The 24,591-nt window shown below is 44.6% G+C and overlaps 1 protein-coding gene across 1 annotated transcript; it reads right to left on the reverse strand.

Annotated features, from left to right (window-relative positions):
- Nucleotides 1-4,942: 4,942 nt before the first annotated feature.
- On the reverse strand, nucleotides 4,943-7,759 carry LOC133928928 (uncharacterized). The gene is made up of 3 exons (XM_062375459.1): nucleotides 7,226-7,759; nucleotides 6,140-6,258; nucleotides 4,943-5,459 (listed from the first exon to the last, which is right to left on the reverse strand). Exons 1-3 carry the CDS (start codon nucleotides 7,640-7,642, stop codon nucleotides 5,312-5,314), a joined length of 684 nt encoding a protein of 227 aa, XP_062231443.1. The 5' UTR covers nucleotides 7,643-7,759; the 3' UTR covers nucleotides 4,943-5,311.
- Between the last annotated feature and the right edge of the window lie 16,832 nt (nucleotides 7,760-24,591).

Genomic DNA, 24,591 nt, shown 5'->3' on the forward strand with positions numbered 1-24,591 from the left:
ACGGTGAGGTAGTCTTTTGCTGCTGCTGGTCACCCCCACTATAGTGGCACGTTGCCTCAGCTTTCATTCTCCAGCGCCGGTGACCCATGCAACGGTTTTGCTGGCCACTTCCACGCCTTTAGCGGTGCGACACACCCTTCCTCTGCGGATGTAGGTCCTTTGTGCTCTCGTGTCCCCACTCAGGTACGACACTTGCTTCATGCATGCCATATTGTTACGTATGTCACGTTTTATCAGTGGTAACTTGATTTCTTTGTTGTTCCATGTGCAGAGTTTGACGATCTCTTGGAAGTAGAGGCACCGAGTAGCTACATGGAACTGCTTAGTAGGGATGTTAATCAGGTCCCTACTTACGACTTCATCGTCGGACAGAGCCACGAGCTCAATGCGTCACAGTTACCTGGTGCGCAACTCTCGGGGACAACCCTCCCAGGACGATTACGCCACTCCACCGCCCTCTGGCCGACCTGAACGACCAGTCGTTCCACCGAACTGCCTGATGTACTCAGGTGACCACATGCGAGCGATGAGGCGCAGGGTCCCCAGGACAGATGCGACTAGGGGCGTCACCCCTAAGAGGGGACGTAACCTGTAGGATTCTATATCATTGTTAGTTTCATGGTGTTATGTAGTAGTACTCCGTGTTAATATTTTACGTGTACTCCATGCTAGTATTTATATTATGTACCTGTCATATCATATTGGATGTTAATATGGGATCTTTATTATCAATCATGTTTTTATTAACTGTGTTTTCGATCGATACCAAGGAGGACCATAGTGCAGTTATATCCCCTTTCAAATCGTTCACTTGCAACGTTCAAAATAAAAAGCCTTCACATAAAAAAACCCTACTACTATAACACTTGCAAATACAATAAATAAAATGTTACATAACGGGGTATATTACCTTACGTACTGTAGCAACAGACATATAATAAATGCTTACAATGAACTTTATACGTGATATACTTTACTTTCTTCAATAAAATGATCGGGATTTATCATTCTACCAATAAGTTTTTTTTAAGCCCAATGATTTCATTGGATTCTCTGCCTTACATGTAGAGGTAATAATATCTACTTAAACTTTTACAGAATGAAATGACCATACCAAGCAATAACTTCCACAGAGAATCTCTACCGAGCATCAATGCCACAACTTTTTCAGTTTTCACAGGGAATCCTATGCTCCAGTGCCCAGCCAAGCCCGTGCACTCAGTCCATTCACCAGCCCCCATCCATTATAAATAATCCTACCCTCATCCATGGATAGACCACTCCTTCCTTAGCTTTCTCAACTGTAATGTCTTCCTCAGCTCCACCAAACCCACCCAAAAAATATTCGAGGATTTTCATCTCCTAGGAGTTCGAACCACCGATGTGCTTCCATGATGACCCTTGTAGGCTTCGCTAGTCTTAGGACATATCCTACACATATGGCCTATGCTTTTTCATGTGTGCCAACTACCAGTACGACAAGTCCCGACATAAATCGTATAAGTACCCACCGGGATAGTGATATAGATCACTCATGTGGCACTTTCCACACGATTTCATGCACTTTCTTACTAATCTCACCTCTTATTTCTTTTGTCCAGTCTCCTTTAGAGATGGCAATGGGGTCCCGAAACCCGAAACCCGAAACCCGTTGGGTAATTACTCTATTAGGGGCTGGGTATGGACCACTTCTCATACCCGCGGGTCTATTAATAGGAAAAATTGTCACCCATCGGGTGGAGCGGGTATGGGTCCGTTCTCCTACTACCCGTACCCGTACCTGTTCTCCTACTACCCGTACTCGTGTACCTGATCAGATTAGTTGGGCCTAGGTGGGCTTTCACCGCCCCTCCCAGTGGTTTTCGCCGCCGTTGCCTCCTCCTCCATCACCCCTCCCTGCCGTCACCGCCGCCTCACCCTCTGTCGCCCCTCCCGATCGTTGAGGGTGAGTTTTCGGGTGTGGGTAACCCGTTGGGACCCGTTACCCGCATAGGTATGGGTATGGGTAAATATCGTAAGCGGGCATAATTTTTTCACACGGGTACGGGTATAGGGTGGTACAACCTGACGGGTCTAGACCCATTGCCATCCCTAGTCTCCTCCACCTATCTGCGACTTTATGCAATGGCTCGATATGGAGCAAAATGAGGACTAGAAGCGGTGGATGGACATGGAGATGCGGTAGAGGAGGGAAGCTTACCAACACTGCGAGTACGAGCGACGTCAGGAGGAACTACGGATGAAGCGGCAGGAGAAGGAGTGCATCAGGAACGCCGCGAAGGAGCGCACCGCGGCTCAAGCATGGAAATCAGAGAGGGAAAGGAAGCGGGAGAGAGCCCGTCGCGCTAAGGTGGGGGTCCGATGCCCTAAGAAAAGTCAAATATCTTAGGTGCACTCAATAGAGAGCATCTATTGTATCCCGACCTATTTTCATTCTCTAAGGCATGTTAGGTTTAGCAGCGGCACGCTATTAGGTTAGTCTTTAGGCATACCGTACATACTAACATTTGTTGTCATCTCTTTACTGTTATGGTCCATAGCGATGAAAAACCCATGTCCCATGTAATGTTTATCAGCGTATGTAAACTTCGTGCCAGGTTATATGATATTTGTTCTTCATAACTACTATTGTTCGATAAATTAGATTTTATATTCTCACAACGTCACTTCGTACAAAAAATTTCACACGCTTTTACAACAACTAAATAAAAAAATTGAAAAAAATTAATGTGCAATATTTTACAATTTACACCGAATACAAATTCTATTAAAAAACTAATTATACGAAGGTATTGCCCGTTGAATGGGTGAGAGGAAGATCTCGCCCGTTCAGCGGGCAAGAACAAGGTCTCGCCCGCTGAACGGGTGAGACCTTCATCTCCCTGATTATTAAATGCGCTGCCAGCCTAGGCCAAAGGTGTCGCCCGTTGAACGGGCAACAGTAGGATATACTTCATTATTTTTGAAACGGACATGTAATCTGGAAAATTATGGAAAAAATACATAAAAAATCCCTTGCCTCGTGCCTCGTGCGCCGGTTTACCCAGATCGGGCCGCCCGGGCCCCGCGCTCCTGATTTTGCACGTCGGGGGCCGGTTGCCTCCTGCCTCAAGAAGGCCGCCTATAAAACCGGCGAGTTTGATGCTACAACAATGATCAATCGAAGCCTGTGTTTGGGACACGTGAAGACACGACTGATTGACATGTTTATTAAGGATTTGGACCCCCTGATGTCGATGTCATGGTGACTTCGTTGTTGACGCTTGGGTCCGACCCCACACGTCAGCGACGGCGCGTGACGTCAGGGAATCCTTGTCCGTTTATTAGATCTCTGCTGATGTCCGAATAGTGACAGGAAGATAGGGTTTGTGGGAATGGAGGATGATTTCTGCAAATTTTTGAGCTTAGCTCAACCTTAATTAGTGTTTACTCGATGCGATTTACACCACCTTTGACTCTTCCGATATATAGTGGGTCTTTTCCTCAATGCTACAATCGTTTTTTTCTTCTTCCAGATTTGGATTTTTCATGTTAAATTTTCTCTTCTTGTGTGCTCGTTTATCTCCTCTATTTCGCCGTACGTGCGTCTTTCTTTTCAGCACCACGCACGAAACCGAAAAAATATCAGATAAAACAACCGAAAAGTTCCACTTACAACATCATGAAACCGAAAACGTAAATGCCGCAATCAGGCAGTAGGATTGAATTGCTCCCCAGTGAAGCCGTTGAGAGAGAGAGCTAGCCTTGAACGCCCGGGAATCATGATCCATGATGAACCCGCCTGCCCCCGTGGTAGCAAAAGCCTGGCCCTGCCTCCGTCGAGTTACCACCGTCGTCGCAACAGTCGCTCGGTACGCACCATCATGGCGGCGGGGTCGCCGATGGCCACAACGAACAGCCTCCGTCAGCTTTGCCATTTCCGCGGCCGTAATGATGGCCGCACCACCGGCTTTCCCTGTGCGGCAGTGAAGGAGGTTTAATCCAAGGCTAGCCATGGTCCCTGACTCCCTGCCGGATTTGTCGCCGTGTCCATCGACCGATCCGTCGGCGTCCCCGCGCGCCGGGTTTTTCTCGATCGGGTCCTGGAAATCATGTTACATTTTCAGGCTTTGCAGATACATGGAGCATGTCTGTTGCCGTACATTTTGAGGCTTTGGAAATCGTGCTACGAGCAGGGAAAAAAATCGGACCGGCATATCCGATATATTTGGTTTACCGTAAATCCTGGTAAAAAAATTATCATATTTCTTAGTATTTTGTTTTAATTTTATTTGATTTTTGTTTAAAGTTGTTTGAATTTTGATCTGTTATATCTGATAAATTATGGTTATCGGTGATCTCTGGTAAATTTTATTTATATTGGTAAAAAACCCTGGTTAGAGTGCTCTGTGAAATACTTAGCAAGTAAACATGCTCTCTGTTTCTCCATTTGCGGTCCAGAACGTGGGTGCAGTCGTGCAGATCCGGTGAAAAGTCGTAGGTTCAGAAGTTTAAAAATATTCCAAGATTGATAAGGATATATAAGGGCATGTTCTGTACCTTCACAAAATTTCAAGATTAAAATTAGCTTTGTTCCATCTATACGAAAAGACAAATAATTAGTGAATATTGAATAAGCACCGATAACTAAGTATCTCTCCTTCTTTTTTAATTCTGTAGATGCAATCGATTCTTGTCTTTAAATTTTGCATGGATATGTTGAAAATCGCCTTCACTATACCTAGTGATTTTTCGTAGTTTTTTTGAGGAATTTATATATCTCATAACGCATTTGAGATAGCCTGTCTATTTTCACCGGATACACGCTCCCAGAATGTATACGTTCCTCTCTGTGCAGACCATGTGCAGTAAACATGGATGCTTAAGATACTTACATGGACGAGAAATGCATTTACGCACACACCGGCAAGACAGACATGCATGCATACACGACCACGCTTCAGACAGTTGGTCAAACACCTCAGATATATGGTAGTACTTAGCAAGCAAACAAACACATCGCACAAATACAAACCGTAGTTTATGCAACGTCCGTCCTGCACTCCTGCTCTTCAAACAAACTGACACCACGAGAACGGACGGATCAGCTTTTGGCTTTACAACGCCCGCAACAGCGAAGTGAGGGAAGGCTACAGCTAACCAAGAGGGTAGATAGAATCATAGAATACAACAACACATCACAGCTTCACACACACAGATCACGCTACGCCTTGGCCTTGTAAAGGTACAGATGCATTTACTTATTGGCCTTGTAAAAGCTAAGCCTTGGCAGTAACATTTCCATCGCAGTCGCAGCAGGAGGCCTTGTGAGTCAAGCGAGGAGCCAAAAGTTCTTCTGCCACCGGGTGCTGATGAGGTATCCGCCGATGCCCTTGCTCTGCCGCCGCACCGCCAGCGTCAGGCACTCCGCCCGGTTGATGCACTCCTCCACCAACTCCTCGCCGCGGCTCCGCAGGAAGCTGCGTACATTTGCAAATGCCACACACAAACATTTGCTTAGGACTAGTACATGGTGAAATGGTAACTTTCCCCTCGGTAAATTTTCTGAGGCTGCAAGCTTTCTCGTGTGGTTTTGAACTTTCAGATGTTACTTTCACATGAGTACAACAGCAACAGGAGGCCAGCGGTAGCAGGGCCACACAGCACCCCTATGGTTCTTGCTGGTTGCTCCATTCGGGAGATGGGGTTTAAGCTGGAAGGACAAGGAAAGGCATCTCCGGTTTATGGATGGCACATGGCTCTTGCTGTCTGCTAGTTTTCTACCCAAGCCAGAGCCCCCATTCCTGCTCCTGCTCTGCTCCCTGATAAAGTTTCTGTTCTTCCTATAATTGCCAGCTCGCCAAACTGTTTATTGTACAAAGAAAACTCGAGCTGCTAAATATACTCACATTTGAGAGTATGGCCATGAAAACTATGACACATTCGTTTCTGAAATCTGAAGAACAATGGCCATGAACAGTACGATAGGATGTGCAATGACAGCTTTGTTAGATTCTATTCTATTCTATTCTCTCTTTCACCTTTGCACGGAACAGACCTGATCCGTCCGTGACAAGGGGTATGGATGTGAACGTGGTGCGTGCACATGACATGCATGTTGTGTGGTAGTAGTACCACTAGCAGCTGAGGCTGAGCTTACCAGCAGAAAGGCGAGGGCTTGCGTTGGCTGAGCACTAGCACCGACGCCTCCAGCTTCTTCACCTGGCTGAGGACGGTGGACAGCTTGGGCCCCTGGATCACAAGCGCTTCCACCTCCACCTAACATTCATCACACAAAGCAAAGCAATTTCGTATGACATCGCATGAGATGCTGTTTGTGATGCATGAGCACACCCTTTTCACGGGCAAAAAGACGAGGGATACCGCATGCATCCACTGCTAACACAGTGACTGAAGTACACTGAAATGCTAGTTTTTTAGTCACTGACAGGTGAAAAAAGAATGGAGTTTGACGGTACATGTTACACCCCAAAAGCCTGAAATTTTATCTAGAGACGTCCTTAGAGGGAATTCTAAATTGTTAGGGAGACCAGACTATGATTCTGAGCATCTGGAGGGAACCCACAATTCCTCTTTTTTTAACCTTGCTTTATGAAGTTTCAGGCCTTTTATCTTTAGGCCTGCCATGATCCATCAATAAAAGGTTGGCTATGATCCCCTTCTCTTTTTCATGAATGTTCTGATCTGATCTATCCACCTACTTGCATAACTCTTACCTCCAGGCAGTCAGTGGCCCAAGAACCAAAAGAACTTGATCCAAGAAAACAAGCCACAGAACCAACCATGTAACTCTCTAAGTAGAAATTTTCACTGCACGCACAACTTGAAAAAGCAATCTTTTGACTCGCTAAATCAGTAAATCTAGCACTCTTCTGATTGGGTCACTATATTTTACTTGTTATCTTCAAAGTTGAAACTTATTACTACTTGGTGCAAATTAAGGATGCACATTGCAAAACACTTCGCAGCATGATTAAAATGTTCCTAAAATAAACTCCAAAACGCATATCTGCATTACCTAATGGAATGGAAGTCCTCAAAGAGAATGTGAAACACCTAAACTCTGTATAACTGAAGGTTCTAAAACACAATATGACGAACCTACCTTGTCTGCTTACCGTATAACACTGTAACTACAGGTAGCAAAACAAGTTACAAACTACCACAAGTTGTTTCTTTTTTTTGGGAAATACCACAGGTTGTGCATGAATGAACAAGTACATACCTCAGGCTTGCAAGCCTTGCAGAGCGAGCCGAGCGAGTTGGCGAGCGCGGAGGCTTCCTCTCCACCTCCGCGGCCGCTGCTTCTCTGCGGGGGCAGGACGTGGAGCAGAGTGAGGAAGTCGCCCTTGTTGGCCACGTGGGTGAGCGCCCACATCATGGCGTGCTTGGCGCCAGAGCTCTGGTCCACCACCACCATCACCCGCTTCCGCTCTGCCGCGACCTCCCCCGTCCTGCAGAACCCGCCGCCGCGGCGGTGACCCCGTGTCCTCGCCTTCTTCTTGGACCAGCGGCGCGATCCCCGCCTGCTGCCGCCGCCGCCGCCGCCGCATTCCCACTCATGCAGCTGGTGCGGCGCGCCGCCGTCGCTCGAGCTCAGCTGCCGCAGGAAGTGCTCGCTGCTGCCCCCGCTGCTCCCCATCGATCTCCTCCCGCTTCCGAGTGCCGTGCGCGGCTCGGTGCGCGCGCGCGCTGTGGTGGTGTCGGCTTTGGTGCGCGTGTGTCCGTGATGTAACGTTCTTTCTTGTTTTAAAGTGGAGGCAGGCATAGGTGAGAGAGTTAATATACGTCCCTTCTAAAATCGCATGTTTGCTACAGTGCCAGCATTTTAAGCTTCCATCACGTCTATAAGAATGTTGTCATAGCAAAAGTACAAGCCCCTTAACGCAGGATTTTCGAAACTTACAAATAGAAAAATCATATGATTAGAGTTGTCAAGCATCTTGAATGTTATGGAATGAAAAACCATAGGAATTACTCAAACGGAAGATTTCTTTGAAATGTAGGAATAGGAAAAATGTGGAATTAGAGTTGCATGACACTTACAATCCCACATAAATTTAGAATATTGGAAAGTCTCTAATGAAGCGTTTGAATAGAGCACAGAAAAATATAGGAAATTGAGGAGAGAGATTGACACAAAGGAAACTTTCCATGAGATTGAACCTCTTGCTAAAATTCCTCCAAATTTCCTTTGGAACAAGCTATTTCATAGGAGTTGCAGGAGCTCAATCCTTTGTTCTAAAGGGCTTCACAGTAAAGTTTCCTACATGACTCAAATCCTCCAAATTTCCTTCCTCTATTTTCCCTTTATTCCAAAGGGAGCCGAAGTGTTTGGATGCTTATGTGGCGACTCGACTTTTCCACTTTCGATGTGGAAAGTCTTTGTCTACAGTTATCACTTCAGTAAGTGAAAAATACCGAAGCTAGACACATTAGAGTAGCATAAAAGAAACAATATATTGAACCCGTAGACGAAAGTCACAAAATACTTTAAGACATCTTTCAAACTGGAGTAGCATTAAGGTACAAAAGATAGTGTATAATGCACAAATTCACCCTTCTAGGGCGAGTCAGGCTCCCAGCATTCCCATCCTAAGCCTTAGGCCATCAGAGCTGTCCTTCTTTGTACTTCTCTTGGTAATGAGCCTCTTGTTGAACTTCTCCCTCCTAGTTCCATACTTCCAGCTCCGTATTGCCCTCATTCCCAACTCTACGGCAGCTGACATTAAAATCTACTTCTTGACCTTCTACACAGAGGTTTACAAATACGAGTATGAAGGTACTTAGCAAGATCCATAATAGCAATCAACAATCACACGAGTCAAGTAGGGTTCACAATGTTATCACTATATTCTCAATGTCATTTAAGGGATAACCTTCATGCATAATTTTCAAAGAGGGTGATTGTAAAACAATCAAGTTTTAATCATTTACTCTACTGGAATAAACATCATAGGATAGAACCGAGTGGTGGTTCCCTTTTCTGCCATAAACATCGCTTCATAACCCTGAAGCTAGGAGTGAAATCTCATTCAAGACTCTGATCAGAGGTGCACTATTGTACCCATAGAACGGCATGCTTGACACTCTATGTCTCACATACTGAGATATGCATGACATGTCAACACCAACAAGACAATTCTGCATACTATTGGTTGATGACACTGGAACTGGATTGGCATAAACCAAAACCATGATAGATAGGTGTCTACATCCTTGCTCGTCCCTAGCTATAGAGGGCATAATTATAGCGATCATATCGTTTTGATATTTATCCTTACTTTAGATTATCTTTTGGAGGATGTTAGGCTATCCGGAAGACACGCCAATAGGTGATATTTGGTTAAGCCCAACTCAGTCGAGTATATGGTTAATGCACTTGTTATGGTATTGGATGTTCATCACAATGGGTCCTTAGCTTAACCAAACAAGCAATGAGATACTAGTGAGAGATTCAAGAACATGCATAACATACATCACCTCATGATATTGTTGCATAGTTACTAGTCATGATTAATAGGTTCTCTAACTTGATTTGCTAGAGTGTTGTGATCGTGCAGGTGATAGTCATATAATAAGTTGAAACATCGCTTTTAAAAATAGCTTCTCAACATAAGCAAAGATTAGAACTAGCCTAGAATAGGGAATATGTTGGAGTGCTAGATTCAGACGGAGTCTGAAACTACGAGTCTGTTCCAAAGCCTAAAAACCATTGGATCGAAGGATTCAATAAGAGTGGTGTTCACTTAAAATATACTATCTTAAGGAACCAACGATTATGAAAATCTAAGTCAATGCACTTAATCCAACTCTCGATTGATGCTCTAGAAGGTTTTCCTCTTAATTGATAAGGTCATTGGTTAGTTTTGGAAGTGTAAGTTGAATTTTTTTTATAAAACAACCTTATCCTATTGTCTAATATTTATTATTAGTTAGAAAAATAGTTCCATATTACTTAGTTTTTCATATTTCTTAATCAAGGTTAATTAGATTTCTAGAATAAAAATATCCTAGATTAAAAGAATAGTTAAAAAGGGGATTTCAACCAAAGGATGACCCAAACTCTGGCCCAAAGGCCCAATACGGCTTAGCCATGTGGGCGCAAGCCTAGGACTAGCCTAGGACTAAATTAGCCCTGGCCCAGCCTGGCTTGGCTGCCTTTCTCCAAATCTGTCAACCCAACTAGCCCACCTGGCCCCTTGGACCTCCCCTCGATTGGGTCTAACTCGACCGAGTCCTTTCTCTATCGCATTCAACCAAGCACCCTTCTTTCTCCTTCCTTGCATGACTCTACTCCTCGTGCTACTCTATTCCTCTACCCAACTACCTCGACCCCGCTGACTCCAGCGGCTCCACTGCTTTGGCTGCTCACCAGGGAGATCCTCGATGCCTCCTCTCCTTTCCCCCTTGGTCATAGCTCTTCTCCACCGTGGACTCGGTCAATCAGGAGACCTAGTGTTTAAACCCTAGCTCGGTCTGATGCTAACCATGGCACCTTCGTTGTCATCAGCTATCGTCGATGAGCTCCAAAGTAGCTCTTGTACTTCTAGCTGCCCTCCTCTACGCCAATTCCTCTCTTCCTTGGCTTGGTCTAGTGGTGGTGCTCGTCGTAGGGCCTCATAGCAGCCGCCACCAACTAGCCTCCTCCTCGGCTTTGGTGATGTGGCGATGCTCCTAGGAGATCCTTCGTGTGCCTGGCCTCAACACTAACCTCCTCTTCCTCCTCCTCAGCTCGGTGGGGTGGCTCAGCCATGGCTGTGCTGCCGCTGTCGTGCTGGTGAGGCACGCTACCTCTCTAGCGTTGCCATGACCGTCGAGATGGTGATAGGTTTCTCCTTACTCCTCCTCTACCCTCTGGTAGTCACCTTCAACGTGGAGCTTGACTCTCCTGGATTGGTCTCTATGCTTCCCAGCTGCTCCCTTTGCTAAACCCAAATGTCCAGCACACAATTGATGCCTGCATGATGTTCTGAAATGCCATGAAAATGCAAGAATCTAGTTATCACATATTTAACCATGAAAAACATATAGCTGGGAGAATTTTTTTATGCCTGTATGCTTGCTGTGATGATTTTTTTATGCCTGAGCACAATATTAGAGATTCGAGGAAGTAAAACATTCCATGCTATTAATTTTGGCACTGTAAGGTCACTTATAAAAGAAATATTTGGAGAGAAGGTTTGTAGGACTTCTGCTATAATATTCTACTTGTTTCTTACTATATTGTAAAGGCATGGATACTGTTCACGCAGAGGTGAAATTCTCAACTACTGGTCTTCCCAAAACATGATCTGGGAGCCATCTTTGATAGTGAAGGTTCCAAAACGTAAAAAATCTCGCTTCACCTTCATAAGGCTAGCCCAGAAATGTGAATCTCCAGTTTTCCACTGACCATGTGATAAGGGTTTAGAACCCAGATACTTATTGCGAATCAATAGTTGTCACATTCCATCTAGCATGAGCACCTTAAAAAGCTATTTGCTAAGTAAGGCAATATTCTTAGTATCTAGATCCTGAATCTCTAGACCCCCTTGATCTCCGGGTCGACATAAAATGTTATATTTAACAAGGCCGTATTTTTTTCTTTTGATCGTCACTTTGCCAGTAGAACCTAGAGCAAAAAAACAAGTTTTTTAAGCACCCCCTTGGAATAACGAAGAAAGACATCATACTGATAAGTATTGAATTTATCAGTGTCAGTCGCCCACCAGTTAAAATGTGTTTTCCTTTCCAACTATTGAGTCTCTTATCCAACCATTCATCAACCCCTTTCCAATCAGCATTCCTCAGTTTCCTATAATGAATAGGAATGCCTAAATATCACAAAGGAAATTTACTAGTACCGCAACTTAAAAGCTCGATGTATTGCTCGGTTATGGATTGGGAGTCACCAAAGTAAAATATTCGCTCTTATGAAAATTGATCTTAAGGCTCGATAGTTGCTCAAAAGCACAAAACAATAGCTTCATATTTCAAGCTTTTCCAAGGTCACGATGCATAAAGAGTATCGTGTTATCAGCATATTGTAGAATAGAAATAACATCATCTATAAGATAAAGTACCACCCCACAAATTTGCCTATCTACTTTGGCCCTTTTGATAAGAACTTCTACCATGTTAGCTACAATATTGAATAAAATTGGGGAAAATGGGTCACCTTGTCGGAGACCTTTTTTTGTTTGAAAAAAAGGTCTGACGTCATCATTCACTTTAATTGCCTCCCAAAATGAAAGTCTCAATCCAAGAAATCCACTTGGTCGAGAAACCTCTCAATCTGAGAAATCCACTTGGTCGAGAAACCATTCATTCGTAAAGTGCAGAAGGGAAGGCTATTTGACCTTACACCACTCATTTTATGTAATTCATGTATTGTTTCATGTAAGATGATGACTCCCTCTAGGATATTTCGTCCTCGCATGAACGCAATTTGAGTTGGACTGACCACTCGATCTGCAACCGAATTAATCCGGTTTGTGGATACCTTAGTGAAAATCTTGAAGTTGACATTCAACAAATAAATATGTCTATATTGCTGAATCTAATTTGCCTCTTTGATTTTCAGTAGAAGTGTTATCACTCCAAAATTTAGACTGAACAATAGCAGATCACCCACATATAATTCGTGGAATAAAGTCATCAAGTTAAACTTGATGACATCCCAGAATCTCTGGTAAAATTTTTGCCAGAAATTCATCTGGACTGAGAGTTTTATTGTGTTCCATGATGAACACAGAATCTCGAACTTCCTTCTCCAAGAAGGGCTCCGTAAGGAATTCAGTCTCCGCCTATGAGACCGGAGTGACATCATCATTTCTGGACTCATCCAGTGAGAAAGAATTATCCTCTGGGGGTCTAAACAAGGTCTTATAATAATTGGTAATAAATGCCTTTAAAGTACTATCGCCTTCAATTTTGCCTTCTTCTTGCTCTAGGAAAAGATCTGTTTCTTCCTATGTTTGCCATTGGCAACCATCTAGAAGTACATGGTATTATTATCACCTAGCAAGACGTCCGTCACCTTCGCACGCTGGTACATCTTGAGTTCTTCTTCATGAAGAAGTCTGGCCAGTTGATCTCTAGATTAAGCCAACTGCTCCCTCTCAATGTCGGTCAGGCTATGTACCTCAGCGGTAATATCCAAATCATCTACAATGGACTGAAGGTTGAATTTTTCTTGTTTGTAAGTACCACTAGTATGGGTCATCCAACCCCGTATGCGCAGGACGCTCATCTTGTTATTCCATTGTTGGGCATGGTTACGCCCTTTTATCGGCTTATTCCAGATTTCCACCACACAATCATGGAAATCATCCCTAGTGAACCAGCCAAGTTCTAATTTGAACTACCTATGGTTCCCTAGGAAAGCCGACATTCCAGTGTCAAGCAATAGGAGCATGTGGTTCGAAAAACCTCTATCCAGAACATGTGCAGAGACCAAAGGATATTTAGACTCTCATTCTGTAGTCATAAGAACTCTATCTAACTTCTCATAAGTTGGATTCGGAAGGGAGTTTTCCCAAGTATATTGTTGATCCGTTAAAGCAATTTCTCTAAGATTAAAGCTATCAATGACAACATTGAACAGAAAAGGGCAACAATCATTATATCTGTTGTTATTCTTCTCACTACTATTCCTCAAGATTTTGAAATCCCCGCCAATCAGGGTTGGGAGTTGGTTCTGCTGGCAGGCACACACTAACTCTGCTAGGAAGCTAGATTTGAAGTCATCCTACGATGGTCTGTAGACTGCCATAAGGATCCATTTAAATTTGTCTATCTTGTCGCTTAGATGGAATTTGACAAAAAAATTCTCCTTTCGCAATCAGAGACAAATCTAGAGTGGATGCATTAATCCCGATGAGTGTGCCTCCAAACCTGTCGCGAGGGGGGAGACAATGCCAAACAAAATCAGCTCCTCCTGAAAGGCAGGCTTGATTCGATCTTGACATATCGCTCTTCCCAGTCTCCAATAAAGCCACAAAATCCATATTATGCTCCCTAATACCATCAGCGACATACCGAAATTTAGCCAAGTCGGATAGACCTCTGCTATTCCAGAATATACCTTTCATTGGGAAGCATTTTTATTGGATTTCTTGGCGCTATTTGGAGCCTTTTGCCTTTTTATCTTAGAGGATGATTTAGATTTTCTAGCAGTAGCCATAAGGTCACAAATTTTTATGTCTAGTTCCGCATCATCCTAATCGAACTCCGACACTTCCTTAACCAAGTGAGCGAGTAGGACATCGTTAGGTTCGGTGTCCTCGCCATCACTTCCGCCAAAGGGATTTAACACTTTTGTGGAGTCATTATTTGACAATTTGCTCGTTGATTTGGAATTAGGTGCCACCTTCATCCTATCAATTTCTACATGTTTCAGAGCATTGATAGAAAGAGTTATCCCATTGCTACAACTACCCAAAGAAACACCTAATTTGCCCAAATTTGAAGTAAACCTATCATTAAGTAAAGAAGCAATAGAAAAATTGGAAGAAGAATGTGGCAAATCTAAATTAGCGTCATGAGAGTAGGTAGCCGAGTATGGTGACTTGGAGAGATCAGTCACCCTCCTATCCTTCACTGGAGAATCCAGATTACGGGCAGCAGCTCGCTTCATGGCCTTGTCCATGGAATCTTTGTCCACCACAGTGATGTCGTCCGATGAGAAGAACCGCATTGTAGCGGCCGCTTCGGCATAGACCAGCACATGCTACCTTGGTCATATGAATTGGAGCAGGTACCAAGGGCACCGCAGCAACCTGGGAAGTCTCTGCCTCATTAGACGGTGCAGTAGTCCCAAGCACAAGTAGTGTCGAAGTAGTTTCGTTCCCTTGGCGGATGACAACCGGTGCTAGGAGTGGTGATGTAGCCACTAGAGACATCACAACCACATTAAATGACACATCTCCCTGAGCCCGCATTGCTACCAGAGCTGGTGTGGTCCACTTGGAAGATGTCGTGGCCTCAGGCATGAGAAAAGTCAGAGAAGACTCGCACCCAAGGCAGCTAGCAGTCACCGGCAGCTCCACCGAGGACATGTCTGGAGTTTCCACCATAGAGGCAGCAGCTGGATACACCAGAAGAGCAGAAGGCAGGCCTATCGATGGAATCAATGTAGTCACCAAGGGCATTACATCGACCTAGGAAGAAGCATCCACCAGGGATGACACAACCACCGTAGAAACCGCATCACCCTGAGTAAGCGCGCCATCTGAGACGTCACATCAGCCCTGGATGCGAGTAGAGTCGATGTAGCCACTCACCCATGGCATATAACAGCCACCGCACACAGGACGACTTAGGCACCCGAGACAAAGTGGATGCAACTGGAGACTCCAAGAGAGCAGATGCAGCAGAAGCCTATATGGCTGGTGCGCTGTTTGATGGGGTCGAACGATGTCGGCGTCTTGGATTGAACGGTGTGACAATTATGTGACTTGGTAACAGCGAAAGTGATGAAAGGCAAGGTACAAACCACCTCACATGTGCTTTAAGATGAAATTCAACTTTAACCATCTTGTGAAGCTCCTCCAATGTAGGGAAAGCTACAAGAAAGGTGTCCGCCCCTTTAAGTATTTCCTCCCAATTCCAATTCGAGCGAATGAGACCCCTAAGTTCATTTTGGATCACATCTGCTATTACCTGTCCATCTGTTACAAATACGATAGCAACCGGGGATGATTGAGGAACGATACCTTTATGCCTGGTCTCAGAGACATGAAAGAACCCAAGTTTGGTCCCTCTGAAGCCAAAGAGGGTCACATTTGGCTTGGGCAGCCGAAACAACGGACACTTGGTAGGTAGGTGATCCTTTTTGTCATAGATTTTGTAGTATATATTCGCATCACATTGCTCTGCAACATGCCCTTTGGTCTTACATCAGAAGCAATAGGGCTTTTTCACCCTTCGTGACATCATTTGCAATCAGCGAAGATGACGGCATCACAACCTTGTTTGACCAGGAAGCAACACCCATGGTAGAAGAAGGTGTCGCCGGTGGTCTTCCTCGATCGCGCCCTAGGCTAGCCATGCACGGGCGATGGAAAGTCCCTCCCCCCTAGCCGGTGGCCGCTACACACCCAAGGCTCCAAATGAGAAGATGCTCAGTTGTGATGAACCAGGACCAGCATTGTCCCCGAAACCACCAAGAGCACCAGTCAAATCGGCAGATGTCAGGGATTTGAAGATCGGCACCAACGGTTGTTGAGGATTTCCCGGCCTGGAGGCATCTGAGCCGGCTTGTTTTTCGCCAAATGGGAGGTCCACCCTGCTCCCCTCGAACTATCGAGCATCAGACTAAAGGGAGTTTCTTCACCATCGCCGGCCATCAACACCTGGGCGTATGATAATTTTTGAGTTTGTGTCAGTTCTTTACTCTTCGCACGGCAGTGGGATGGAAAAATGGAAGCAATGCCTTCAAAGGGAAACTTTGGATGTATCATTCGGCGTCTATCCCATATGGCACCAAATACATCTTTCCAATTTCTTCCATGTGTTGTCCCGGGTGCCCTATCAACTGAGGAGACAACCAATCCTTTGATGCCGCCTTGGTTGACCCTATCATCGAATTTGGGAAACACACAAGGCCTTTTCTTGTTTGGAAGGTTAGATTTTGTCATGGACAACAGCTTCTCCGATAGGTAATCTCCGAAAGCAATAGGAGGAGACCCCACCTTTGGCAGCGGACCTTTCCAGGGCCGCAAAAGCCATCCACGGCTTCCCTCCCCCCGGTGCCCATGGCCTTTGGGAGCCTCCGATAAGCGATTAGGAGGAGCACCAACTTTCGTAGTAGCAGCGACCCTGCTAGGGTTCGAGCAGTTGACGATGAGATGGTTAGCCATAGCCTTGACAATGCGAGAGGTCATCAGATCATCATCACCATCGTCGACACCCTTTTCCTCGTGGATGATCTCATCATCGGAGAATCCAGCCAAGCAGGCCGCTTGGATGAACTCCGCAACAGAAGGAGAAGGAAAGCCGAGAGCCCTTTCAGACCGATCCGAGGTCGGTGTTGTCCCGTTTCAAGGATGCCGGCTGGACTTCTGATCTACCCTGGATCAGGAGCAACCCTTTGATCCATTGTTGCAGACATGAGGAATAAGATGACCTCAACCACAGTGGCCAGCAAGGCCGGCAGCGTGTAGCGAGGCCGATGGTGCGCCGATGCAGATGGCAGAAAGGAAAACACCATCAAGATCACCTCCGGGAAATCTGGAGGCCAGCTTTGATGGTGTCGATCTACCTAAGTTATTATCTAGAGCTTCATGCAAATTATTTCATAATATTGTTACTTGTTAATGAACGGATGGCCATGATCACCAACTCTTTTGGTGGGCATCTCGTTCTAGTTGCCCCTCCTCCATCTGAGGCTACGTTGCCCCGTATCACCAATGTCCTTGCAGACAGCCCACCCCTTCTTTGCTCCGAGTGAACCCGTGGCTAACAACGTGTAAACTCTTCAGATTGCAAAACTTTCAACTGAATTTCAAACAACTTCCACTCTTTATGTCCCATATTTTTCAACCTGGAGAAAACCCTCGCTTCTTACCAAAATGCCGTCCACCTTTATCTTGAGCTCAACCTTCCAAATGTTATTTGGCGGCCACCATTAGCGTCTGACTTAATGTGGAATAAGTCACTGTGTACAGATGTCTTGAGTGACTAGTAAAGGATACTGCTAGGACTACCAAGGATAGGGTAAGACAAAACCCTATAGAAGTTACGTGTCAAAGATAGAAAATTTAAAGGTTGTGAAATAGGAGAAGCAAGAAGAGATTCCGCATTTCTAGGAGGCAAGGAGTTCATGGGGGAGAGAAATTTTATGAGGTCCACGCGTGTAAGACTCCGGTGAGACCCTTATTCGCGCTGTACATGCGCGATTGCACAGTGCACTTGTGCATGCCTACGCACATGGGGACACATGCCAAAACGCTGCACGGGTCTCTACGAAAGACCCGATCTTATAAAATTTCTCTCCGTTCATGGGTGTTGTGCTTATGCAGTACTACCTATGATCCAAAATATAAGTCCATATAAATTTCTCGTAAATGCACCAGATATAAGTTCATGACAACTCCAATACATATTTTTCTTCATTCTTCCATATATATATCCTTATTTAAATATACACTAATTAATAAATAAACTTGTCACACGCTTTAACTCTATCGATAATTAATGAAAAGTAGGATGATTGTACATCTTACCTTAATTCTTATGCCCAAGCCAAATTAATTTATATTTGGGATTGGAGTGAGGGAGTATTAAATTTTGGAAGTTGGGAAATGGAATGTCCGTAGCTAGTTGAAGAGAGACTAGCGATGATAATAGTTGGTCAAAACAGAGTTGATCCACGCCGAGTAAAAAAAAAACAAATTCTCATGCTGGAACAGGTACAAATTGAGACTTATTTGTGGGCACCTATCAAGGTACACTTTGACTTCAAGTAGGCCTATGCATTATTTGTCAGCTTGTACGCGGCCCGGACAATTGTTCGTACATTGTCGTCTACAGTGTATGCAATGAAGCGTGATCGTGTATGCATGCATGTCTGTTCTGCCGGTGTGTGCGCATAAATGCATTTCTCGTCCATGTAAGTATCATAAGCATCCATGTTTACTGCACATGGTCTGCACAGAGAGAAACGTACATTGTGTATTCTGGGAGCGTCTATCTGGTGAAAATAGACAGACAATCTCAATACCTTATGAGGTATATAAATTTCTCAAAAAAAGCTACGAAAAATTACTAGATACAGTGAAGGTGATTTTCAACATCAATGCAAAATTTCAAGAGGAAAATCAATTGCATCTATAGAAACTAAAAAAGGAGAAATGCTTACTTATTGGTGCTTATTCACTGTTCACTGAGAAATCATCTTTTATTATATATCACTATCCCTATCAATTCTTGGAGATATTTAAAAAACTTATGAACCTATAAACAAGCATTTTTCACTGGATATGCACCAACATTCTGGATCGCTATTCAGAAACCGAGAACATGTTGGTTATTTTGGTAGGGCAAACAAATGTATTTTTCAATCATCGGCAAGAGGAGCGAATGTATTAGAGATGGAAAACAAGGGGTGAGGAAAATGATGTGAATTTCGGCTTGTCTTAGTAGCAACCGTCTACCATCCACATCAGTGATACTTGGAAGTTCATATCTAAGTGATGGTCACATTAGGGGAACCTTAGGCTGGCCAGGCGATTCGGTCTTATTGGCTAAGACCATCTCCAGCAGTTTTACTGGAGATGGTCTAAGGGTAGCTCTAACAATGCCCACAAAACGCTGCCGTATCCATGTGCCGCTCTTTTTGCCGGTGGCCACTCGCAGCATCGCTCTCCAGCAGATAGCGTTTCCAACGCTACAGTGTTGTGGTCGTGACATTGTAGCAGCCAGAGAACAGTAAATTTGCCGATTGTTTTAAGGATCCGTAACATTGTTCACAGTGTATGTCTGTGGATCCGAAGGGAGAAGGTGAGTAATAGAAGTTAGAAAATAGGGTAGCTACTGGAGATGAAAAAATAGAAGATATGGTAATAATATTAGATGATACTGTAATAGTATTATAGGAGATAAATTTTTAAAGTATCTGTTGAAGATAGCTAACCTTGAAGATTCTCATCTCATCTCAGAGACTCAGACTACAGTAGGTCACGTGTCCTCAGGGCCGGCCTTGAGGGGGGTCGAGCTAGGCGGCCGCCTTGAACCCCAAAAACCGAGGGGCTCCTCTTCATGTATCTGTGTATAATATACATACCTAACAGTCCGTACGACAACAGATAGAATTAGGTCTAAAGTAGCAGTTAGGCTTAGTAGTTCGTATGGTAGGACGCAAGTAGCATGGTTCCTCCGATCTATAAAAATTCAAGTGACCTATTTGCCTAGCATATTTGGTTATTTGCTTGTTTCATGTTTTTTTTTTCCGTACAGACAGTCTAGTTTCTTGCGTTCCGTAGGACTATAACTCCAAGACGTCCCGCATACCCGCAGCTTCGATCGAGGACATGCATCAGCCATTGCCATATTAGTTTTCGTCGCTGGTTTTTCTGCTATATAGTTTCTACTTCACCTCAAATGGATCCGATCCTAGTTGAGATCGCACGTTTGAAATATGAAAAGATACCCGCTTGCTCTAGCGATCAATGGGTCCAGCGTTTGTACTATGGTGCTAGCACCTGCGAGCAGATAGCTCCAAAACTACTATGGTTGCAAGCTAACTGCTGCATATACCGATGAGTAACTAGAGCTACACGTAGCAAGTTGTACATAGGCATATGAGTATCTCTACCTAGCTAGTATGCATTAACGCAAGCATACGTGCATGTACTCTAATCTCTCACAATTTTATTCAGCATTTACGATAATTTTGTTTCAGCTTACCGTAACGGATACATTACAAGTTGTTTAAGCTTATCGTAAATGCTCGTGAATTCTACCAAAATATTATCTTTATAATTAATATATAAATATTTTAATATTTATGTTCAATAAAGCTCACTTTTAGTTTCATCTCGAACCACTGAAATCTCTCCTGCATGCTGGAGCGGGCGTGACAGGGAAGGGAACTTGCCATTTCCTGAATCGAAAACCTCGTCGCAGCAACGAACGTGTGTACATGTGGTGGCGCGACCTGATGCTGCGGAGCAGCAAGAGGGACCCGTCGTGGGTGCTGCAGAGCAATGCACGGCTCTGCACGAACCAATGCCGTAACGCCACACGGTATTCGCACCTTTGACGCCTTCTTTTGATCCGCTACCCTGCCCGTGCACGTGTTAGTAAAGAAATCGGTCATGCTTGGGTTAGGACTTGCATTGTATTGAAAACTGGGACAATGCTGCGAAAAAAATAACTTTAAAATGTTGAAAGTGTTATTTCTGAATGTTTCAACCTTCTGTTATATTTTTACACCTTTTGTTGAACTTTTTTTTTTTATGTTACATATATGATGTTGCAGATCGTTTTTTTTTATGTTACCACCAAGAGTGGAGTTTCCCACCGAACTTGTAGGCAGCGCCCTAAAGAAATAATAATGTGGTTTAGGGTGTAAAGTAATTAATTTAAGTATCCACTAACCCTCTTTAGTTCAATTAATAACACTATTTTTTAAAAAAAAAATTACTCAATTTGAGAAAATTTATATTATTGATTGAACTAAATTGGATCAGTAGATACTCTTAGGTTAATTAATTTTCACCTCTAATGTGGTTTGCCTTGTCCGTCCTAGTGATGTATAACATTCGGTGGAGATTGACAAATACTACGTTAATTGTAAAGCAGGCCCTCCCGGCTTCCCCTGCTTTGAGGACCATACATGTTCCCGTTGATTTGTGGTAGAAATGAGAAGTGTCCTAGGTCCATAAAACATTGCTTACACCATTAGGCTTCCAATGCAGATTTGGTTGTTTCATTTGCTCTATGATTAGTATCAGGCCTCAGAAACAAAACGGTGATTTTTCAAAACCTTTGTCTTAACTAATATTGAAAAACCCTTGACCACTAAATCTTCAAATCTGAATCTTTTCGGCCTCGTCATGAGCTGTGATGTGTCCAAATCTTTAGGGTGGCAGCCCATTTAACTACGTCATGGCCTATGGCGTGGAAAAAAAAGGGTTCATTTTTTTATAAATCTAAGTGACTAAGGGTCCGTTTGCTAGAGCTTTTTCTGATTCAAATTTTCTACGAGGAGTGATTCTCTGGAGGAAATGATTCTGTGGCTGAAAGTGATTCTATAGTGATTCTTTAAAATAAAATATATGGAGGAAGTGATTCTCTGCGGGAAGTGAATCAGGGGAAGCTGCTTTTTTCAGCTCCTTAACTTTTAGTTTATTTCAGATAATCACTCCTACGGATTCCACTTAGGAAGCTAAAAACTGAAAGCTGCTATTTGGCAGAGCTCTCCTTGATTCCAGCCAGGAAACTATTCTGGAAGCTCTGCCAAACAGATCTAAATATTTACTTTTAAAATATTAATTAAAAAATAAAAAATAGGTCTGAGTATGATCACGTAAGCTGTGAGCAAACAGGAAAGAAAAATTAGTGAATAAGAAGGAAGCAGTCCAAACAGCATACGGCGGAAACGATCAAAAGACATTCACTCAGTCGCCCACACAAAACAAATCATGTCAGGGCCATCCTCATCTAAACTTCCTCATCTAAACTCGAACTACGAAAGAATCCCATACTATTGTGCCAATTTGATTCTTTATCTTGAATATGTTTAGGAGAATTAAATATCTTCTGCAGTTCTCAAGAAGATACAGTTAACGGGTTAAGATCCCAAATACAGTTCTCGTACGCGAGACAAAGGCCTGCGAGAGTGAAGGAGTATGATGATTGGTTAATGTGGTCTTGTATTGAGCTTTGAGAGCGTAATATATAGAGTATAGATGGTTTAGATATTAAATAACTTTAGATATATGATAGAATCTAATCTTAACTCACTATAATAAACGGATCCTTGTGTATCTTATACCATATACTTTAACATTTCTCGCAGTCGCAGACGATGAGACTGAAGAGGAAGACGAATGATTCCCATAGTCAAAACATAGCGATGCAGATGTTGTAGCTGAAGAAACCGACAAGTTGCTAATGCAGATGGTAGCCCGTTATGCCTGATGTCGAGGTAGTCAAGAGCGAGGTGAATAGTCATGGTCGAGGATGCCGTGCGTGAGATAGTTGTGGTCGATATAGCCATAGTCAGGGTTGCCGTTATCGAGGGAGCCGCACATGAAGCCACATGTGCAAGGGGCGCCATGGTGACGGGCGCAAGGAGGCTCGAAGGAAGAAACAGTGACGTGGACAAGGCAGACGTAGAAGAAGAGGTCGATGCCGAAGTCGACGTAGTCGAGGCCGTTAAGGACGAGGCGTGCACTGGGTTTGCCAGGCCCAGGAACACGTCGGGGGCGAAAGCACGTATTGATGTTACCAATATCGAGGGTGCGAAAGTAGGAAGCACAAACATGCACCAGTATCTGAGGGACCAGCATAGAAGACCTTAGCGTGGTGCGCAGAGCGGCGAGGAGGAGAAGGTGCCAATGCAGCACATAGTGCCGGAGTAGACGAAGAGGTTGAGGAGTAGACTACGACGTTGAAGACGAGGTGGTGCTGGACGAAGGCGGGAAAGGGAGGCAGAACCAGCAGCCTGGAGCAGCGACACTGGTGTCCGAGAGAGCGTGGTGGTAGTGCTCAAAGAATTCGATAAAGAACCCGAACAGCGTGATGAAGACCAATGGTGCTGACGACCGAGGTGATGACGCGCCGAGAGAGGCGACGTCAATCATCGAAGCGTCGTGGTGCACAGGACGACGATCTAGGGTGATGGTTGGATCCTCTATTTGGCCGGACTACGCCAAGGAGGGCATGGCAGCGCTACGGAGGCACGGCCACGGATGGCAGCACTGCGGTTCGAAGGCTACACAGTGGCAGCCCCGATGCTCGTAAAGACGCGCATACTCATAGACGAGGAGGACATGAGCTGTTGCCGATCGGCCGGGACGAACCGCACGCGATCGACTGATTAGACTGAGGGAGTGCACGGTGGTCAGAGCAGAGGGTCTCGATTGGTGGAGGCGACAACGATGCCGAATTGCGATGACGCATGGACGGAGGCGGGCGACGTGGCGGACTCCAACACACACTATTGGATTAAAAATTTGTTACATGCATGCATGTAGAATCTGATCACGTGGAGTGGTCCCATGCACGTGGAGTCGTCGTGGGAGATGGAGACGGCGTGTGGAGTGGTTCCCTTCACGTGGAGTCATCGCGATGCGGGAGAATGTGCGGATCCAGGCCGAGTGACGTGTCCCGTGCGCCTGTGTCCGTGCCCTGTGCCTTGTTTTCACCGACGCGTGGATGGGAAACGGGAGATGCAAGCGACACGGGCGTCGAGGCAGAGCCGGATCAGGCGCGTGGCTGGGCGTCCAATGCGATGACGTGCGGCAACAGAGACGTGTCGTGGGCGGAGACGTGCAGCGACCAGCACGATGGATGGTGACGGAGATCCCGATCGGCGGAGTTGTCGCCGAGGTTGGAGTAGAGGCGCGAGAAGACGATGGGTGGTGGTTGATACAAACCGATCTTGGATCGGAAAAATCAAAGAGAAACATCAATCAACGATCGGCAAAAGAGAATACCCTAGTCAAAGAATCGGAAAAAGACTTTCTAGAGCGGCCGATCAACATGATCGGTGGCGCGAACTCTAGGTGCGGGCGACGCTGCCCCGGCGGAGATCACGGGGATCGATCCCCCCAGGGCGTGCGGTGCAGAAGGTGGCGGCGGTTAGTGTTTGTGGTCTAGGACTAAAAGCTAAACTCGTGATACCATGAAAGAGTACGATGATTGGTTAATGTGGTCTATGTATTACATTGAGTCTTAAGGATATAATATATAAAGTACATATAACTTGAATATCAAGCAACCTTAGATATAAAATAAAATCTAATCCTAACTCACCATATCAAACAGATCCTTATGTATTCTATACTTATATACTCTAACAGAGAGCAATGCACATCTTCGAGACTTCAAGGAGAGTTTACAGCAGGGATAAGACTGCCGACAAACCAATACTACAGA

Source organism: Phragmites australis, chromosome 9 (assembly GCF_958298935.1).
Source record: "Phragmites australis chromosome 9, lpPhrAust1.1, whole genome shotgun sequence".
Classification (NCBI taxonomy): Eukaryota; Viridiplantae; Streptophyta; class Magnoliopsida; order Poales; family Poaceae; genus Phragmites; species Phragmites australis.